Below are 6,664 nucleotides of genomic sequence, written 5' to 3' on the forward strand. Positions count from 1 at the left end.
TTTTAAAAGTATCAGCTTATGGAGAATGACCAGATGAAACTATTTTATAATGTACTTGAATTTCAGGGAAAAGGACTTTTAAGCTTTTAATATGTATTTTTGAAACTAAACGTCGAATGAAGTACCTTTAAAGATATTCTTAATTAAATTCGTCAAATCAATTTTTAAAAAGTATCAGCTTATGGAGAATAACCAGATGAAACTATTTTAAAATGTACTTGAATTTCAGGGAAAAGGACTTTTAAGCTTTTGATATTTATTTTTGATACTAAACGTCGAATGAATAAACTGTAAATATAAAAGAGTTTCGTCTTGGAATTTTTTATAAGATGATATTTTCTTAATATTTGACTGTTGAGTGACCTGCAGTTTCGAAGCAATTTTCACGATTTTTTTGCAGTCGAAGTAATCGACCTAAACTTTTTAAATTTATTACGTTCTTCTATACACGTATTTCTAAGATTCTGTCCAATTTACGGCTGTCCAAATCAATTTTTATCGTAGTTACATACATTTCACGTCACGTCAGGCGAAATGTGCCCAGAAGTTTAATGCTAAATACAAATTTCGAATAATGAATAAGAGACAAACAACCGATTATTTACGATCTGCTAAACATTTGAATTAGAATTATAAAATGATATATTTCACAATTTAAAGCAGTTAATTCATCTCCTCCTTCAAATACCATGACGCATAAATTATACTTGTACACTTCGGATTGATTTCTAATCCATTACACGAATAAAATTTTTGTTTATCTCCGATTATATGTAATCCTATTTTAAACGAATCTATTCGCATTGGTAAACCGTCTGTGACATCTACAACTTTTCCCTCAATTTTCATTCCTCGACTCGGCATTACAGGTGTCTTCAAAGAAATGTCATAGAAACACTGTCAGACATTTCTCACCGACAGGGTGAACTGTCGGTGGCGGAAATAGAAATCTATGTAAAGAACAACTTTCCATCGGTAATAAAACGTGTACGTATCGCGACGTCGAGTAGAGATATAGTTTTTTCAATAGCTCGTCCAATGTCTGACAAAACTTACGATCGTTCTCATTCCAAATTTATCCCCGTTGAATCCGTGTAAGTGTAATGGCACCGATCACAGACCTCCATAAATAACCGCGCTTCGAGTCGTTCTACCTATAGACGTTCCCAAAGAAAACCTAATCTATTTTATCGACACGGGAACAAGTTATTGAAACATGCATATCTTTGCCTCGTGAGAGTTCCTCGCGGTGACCTGAAATCGTTTTAAAAAAAGCTCCTATCGTTGCTTCAATTATATACTGCTTAAAACAGTTTTTCGTGAAAACTAATTATATATTATATTCAACGTGTCAAAAAACCTCTGGACACCTATTTTCATTAACGAGTAAAAGACCGATTATTTATGATCTGTTGAATAAACATTTGTATTAGAATTATAAAATGAAATTGTTGAATGTGTGATACATTTCAATATATTAAGTATCGATGGATCGTGCGCTCACGAAGTATGTGTGTAGTGTATGTGATTCCAGGTGAGAAAGGAACCGAGCATTGTTTTCGTGGTCAGTCGTTAGCAGTTAGTCGTTCTTTGTTGATCGAGTCGTATACAAGCCACTCAATGTATTGTCAATGTTAAATAAATGTGATATAAAAGGAACGATCTGGATCTTATTGATATCAATATTATGAACAGAAATATTTCACAATTTAAATCTTTCCATCTTAGTCTTATATCATCTTAAATTAAAAATGTCTAAAAGTTACTCTATCTAGGTCCTATTGGGATGAAATATTTTAACTGAAAATTTTTAATTTTTGATTGTAACGAAAGCATGGTTTTCTAAGTTTTTTGGGGCGAGGAATCTGAAGTCGGTTTTAAGGAAAATTTCTATATCTAAAAACACCTGAAAATCTTAATAGTAATCAAATAATAACAAATAATATATATATATAATAGTAATCAAATGTGATAACGATTGTAATCGTAATCGTAATCGGAAATCTGAAATATTTGATTACAATCGTAATCGTAATTGTGATTACGATTGTGCCCACCACTGCGTTATATCATATATTATGTAATAGATACTGTTAATTAATAACTCTTTCGGCGAGTTATTTGTGGGCAATTACTCGTTATTGTTGAGAACGTTTAGTTAAATCTGACATATTAATCAGGGATAATAACGGAAAATTCGAAGTAATCGTTGTCGGCAAACGCGGCAGCTGTGACGCTTTTTCAAAAAGGCAACGGGGATTACGGGGACGCGTCATTAAACATGGATTAAACAATGGAGCCTCGTTCGATCGCGACGCTTCAATTCTCGTTCGCCGCGTCGGCATATAGTCAGTTATTAAAGCAACTTTACCGTGAACAAAATTATTAATCAAAACTTTCAAATATTACATATTCTAAGTTATTAAACCGCAGGAATAATCAACAATTTTTTAAAAGGTAGATACGTACCAAAGAGATAATACCTAATACCATTAAAAAATTATTGATTAACACTTTAAAGTATCGTAGATTTTTATTCGATTCGAAGTTCTAGATTATTAAACAGCAGTAAGTGGCAATTATCAGAACATTATCAGAAAACAGAAGTACGCTGTATACAGGCGTACAAATTTTGTATTTTTTAGGAAGCGCTAAATTTATTATGAGTTGTCCGGAAAGTCCATGTCGATTTTTGGTAGATGGTACAGGTCTGAACATATCGAAGTGGTTGAAAACAAATAACATGCATACCCTTAAAAGGTGGAAAGGTTGTGGAACGAAACGACACCTATGTAATTCAATAAATATATATTGAAATTCAAACGTGTTTTTGAATGTTTCTTAAAAACTGGAACGAACTTTCTGGACAACCTATATATAGCTCTTATATACTGACAAGTTCTACTGCCAAAGAATCAACTGATAATACTTTATGTGGCCTATCCTCTTTAATAAGGGATTCTATACACATACAACGTTAAGAATTAAATAATAAGTAAATTAATAAGAAAGTAAACACAGTGTATTATTCTTGTTAAACGTTAAAGATATGTATAAAACCTCCATCTCCCTGATCACAATCATTCAAATTAATTTTTATTAATTTTTATCTGTTGCAGGCAACCGATTGGTGGTTACATGATATGTACCTCTCCATTCCTCTGGCACTACCAATTAACGTCAATCCTGGTCTAGCAGCAAGACCTAAACGATTTTCCAACCAAAAAGAAGGTGCAGTGTTCCTCGCAAGGTTTCTCACAGAGCTGCTCAACTACCAAGAACTATTAGATAGGTAAGAGTACCTTTTGATAATGCAGTCAGTGTAAGAAGTATTCGTACAGCAACCAATTTAAAATAAAATTAATAAGAAAAGAAATAAGAGGTTAACATTAAGAATGATAAACTTTAATTTATGTAAATTCTACTCTAAAAAATATGTAGGAGTGTTAATTATTTCTTTCCTTAAAATTTATTAATAAAATAAATATGTAAAGCTTTATTTTCAATTGCTTCCTGTACGAATATTTATTATTACACTGACTGTATGTGTCTTCCGTCATTTTATGATGTCGATATTGTTTATGCATCTATACCGCCGAACCATAGAATTAATTATAAAATAATGTTTGCGTTAAGAAAGGACTGGTACTGTAAGCTCAGAACAAATTGTATAAATCTATCTACGTACGAAAGACACTATGACGAACGTAATACAAAACAGAATATAAGAGATTTTGAACAAGACATGGCACGAACAACAGTTCACCTAGTGGAGTACTTCTAAAGAAGAATATTTACTACGACCCCAAGCTATTTTACGTTAATGAATATTAATCTTAAGCTTCATCAAAACAATTGCATTTTTGCTTTTGAACCGAACTGTCAAAATTTGTCAACGTTTTGTCTTTGAAATATTAAGCCCATTATGGACTTTCAAAAATTCATTATTGAAAGAAGAAGTGGAATTGGACTTGTATATGGCCAGACTAGTGGAATTGGGTGAGCTTTGGTCAGACACTCGAGATGGGAACTCTTGACTACTGTAGCGGAATAAGGACAGTTGATATTCAGAGAGCTATGACAGGTCCAGTTCTATCGCAAGTAGAATGCACCCTGCAACGGTCAGACGCAACAGGATAGGGCAGTGCTGGAAGAGGCAACCGTAGTCAGATTGTACTTCGTTTTCCTAAAATTCACCATAATAATTATTATGTGGACCGTTTATTTTGAAAGTGGTGTGAGTCGATTTTTGAAAAAAATGAGACATCACGTAATTCATGCTTAATTTAATGTAAATTTTGTACGTATAACTAGTCCGTGTTTAATTTCTTAAAAAATTCCCATGTTTTGTACGATTTAAAATTTAATCGGTAAATGAAATTGAACGATCATCGACTATGAAAGTGGTGTAAGTCCAATTGACAGAGGTAAGTGGCTTAGCAGATGGTTGACGATCAGTAGCCTGTTATTTCATACTAAAATCTTCAATATGCGATTAAAAAACAGATACGAAAAAACACTAACGGAGAACAGGTAAATTGATTGCAAATATGTTAGCTGAGGTTTCTCAGAAGTGCAGCATATACTATTTTATATAAGACATCGATGAAGGACAAAGAATCTAAAACTATTAATTAGAACTATTAGCATTAACTAGAAAAACTATTAACATTAATTTTAATTAGCTTGAGGTTCGAAGGAGACTCGATCCCAAAGTTTCTCTAATAAACAACTTTTGTGTTGGGATTGACGAATATACTTTGGTACGTTACGAACAAAAATCATTGCGCGTGATTTTCGCATTTCCGAAGATTCTGAATTTTCCAAAGCTTAAAACTTTCCCGGGCTCGCGTTTAACCCTCGAGGAGAATCTGACTAAGCTAATCGGCGACACGGGTCCCCGAATCCGAGAAAGAAAGTCGAACACATCTTGGTCGGAGTGCTCGAAGGAAGAGGTCTGTCATTCGAGACGCTGATTCGTCGGAGGACAAAAAGAAGCCGCACCGAAATCAATTTAGCGAGGGAGCACGTCTGCGAGGAAATCCGGGATCTAAGATCCATAGAACGGGAGCATAAAGAGACTCGTTGCGACGAGAAACGTAAAGCATGTTCCTTGCATGGAAAAGCTCAAAGCCCCCCGGTATCCTGTATCCGTCGGCGGAGGAAGTCCCGGCAGGAATGCTTTCTTCTTTCGTTTCGGGAATTAACGCAAATTCGACGAGACGTCTCGCCAAATCGCGCCGCTCTTTTCACCGTGCTATTCTCTTGCAGTCTGAACACTTTCTGATTACTCGGTCTCGCGCGGACCGAGCGAATGGAATTTAAAAATAGTATCGAGAGGAGATTTGAGAGGAGACCTACCTTCTTGGACTTTGATAATGGATTTGACATTATCGTGAATATTTTTATTTATACCGAGGATCTGTGCCTGAGGGTCGAGCATGACCCCAACCGAAGGTGATGGATTATTTTGGTCGACGTTTTTAAAAATGCGAGATAATTACTATCGTGCTCCTTAAAGTATTCTCTACAAAATAATTAGGCTTCATTTCGGTGACACGTGAAATAAGGCCGTAATAAAATTTTAAATGCACGCGGTTCGTCCCATAATAACGAACCGCACGGCCTCTCTACTTGATGCGGTACGAGACGGCTGTCTTTAATATTTTATTACGACGCTAATCGGAAGAACACCAGCCCGAAACTTAGCTATTTTGTAGAGAAATCTTCAAGGAATGCAACGATAATTTTTCGGATTTTTGGAAACGTGACCGAGAAGCGGTATTTGCAAAATAAGAATTTATTTATAATTTTTAATATTGAAACAATCAGATACGATACGTAATACGATTTTGTTGCAGGAATGGATTGGAGGTCGAGCGGGTCAAGTTGAAAGATGGAAAAAGCACGCAAGCCCTGTGCATGGCTCAACACTATCAAATATTCCGGATTTATCGACGACCAGGAGTGAACGGTGACGAACAAATCCTCCTCGACAGAGCCACATCGGGCGATCACATAATCATCGCTCATCACAATCAAGTATTACTTCACATTTTCTATGACACATTTACCGATCAAATCAAATAATGTTTCACTGTTGCATCAAACGATATTTCCAAATGAAAATTAAATTCGGGACGCTGAGAATTCAGCGTAATGTTCGATAAGGGGTTGTTGTTGATCGATATAAGAGGAAAAATGGTGTTGGTAGTTTTATAGTGTACCAGTTAGAGCTTCCGACCGAGGTCGCATCACCGAGGCCGAACTAGTTCACCAAATTCTCTCTATTATGGAAACTAAAGCTGATCCGAGAACTCCACCTGTTGGGATCCTTACAACCGCGAAGAGACCTGCTTGGGCGAAAGCTAGAGAAGAATTGCTCCAGAGTAAGTGTAATTTCTAAATTGTTAAAAATCTATATAAACTAGTATGTGCAGAAATGAAACACTAATAGTGACATTTGCAATTTTCAACAAAGTATTATTTATTTATTTCTTTATTCATTACTATCACCTTTTTGTTTTAGAGTACTTTGCAATTTTCAACAAAATCTGATTTATTTCTTACTTTACTTATTACTATCACCTTTTTGTTTTGGAGTACTTTGCAATTTCCAACAAAGTATTATTTATTTATTATGTTACTTATTACTATCACCTTT

The 6,664-nt window shown here is 34.9% G+C and overlaps 1 protein-coding gene across 2 annotated transcripts in view; it reads left to right on the top strand.

Moving 5' to 3' along the window:
* The window catches only part of LOC128885624 (vesicular acetylcholine transporter), a 130,221-nt gene that overhangs the window by 112,259 nt on the left and 11,298 nt on the right, over nt 1-6,664 (top strand). For both annotated transcript variants that reach the window (XM_054139738.1, XM_054139739.1), the window contains exons 5-7: nt 3,120-3,292; nt 5,862-6,042; nt 6,215-6,389. In XM_054139738.1, the coding sequence (XP_053995713.1) occupies nt 3,120-3,292; nt 5,862-6,042; nt 6,215-6,389 (529 nt within the window). The remainder of the gene's footprint in view (nt 1-3,119; nt 3,293-5,861; nt 6,043-6,214; nt 6,390-6,664) is intronic.

Source organism: Hylaeus anthracinus, unplaced genomic scaffold (assembly GCF_026225885.1).
Source record: "Hylaeus anthracinus isolate JK02 unplaced genomic scaffold, UHH_iyHylAnth1.0_haploid 11981, whole genome shotgun sequence".
Lineage (NCBI taxonomy): Eukaryota > Metazoa > Arthropoda > Insecta > Hymenoptera > Colletidae > Hylaeus > Hylaeus anthracinus.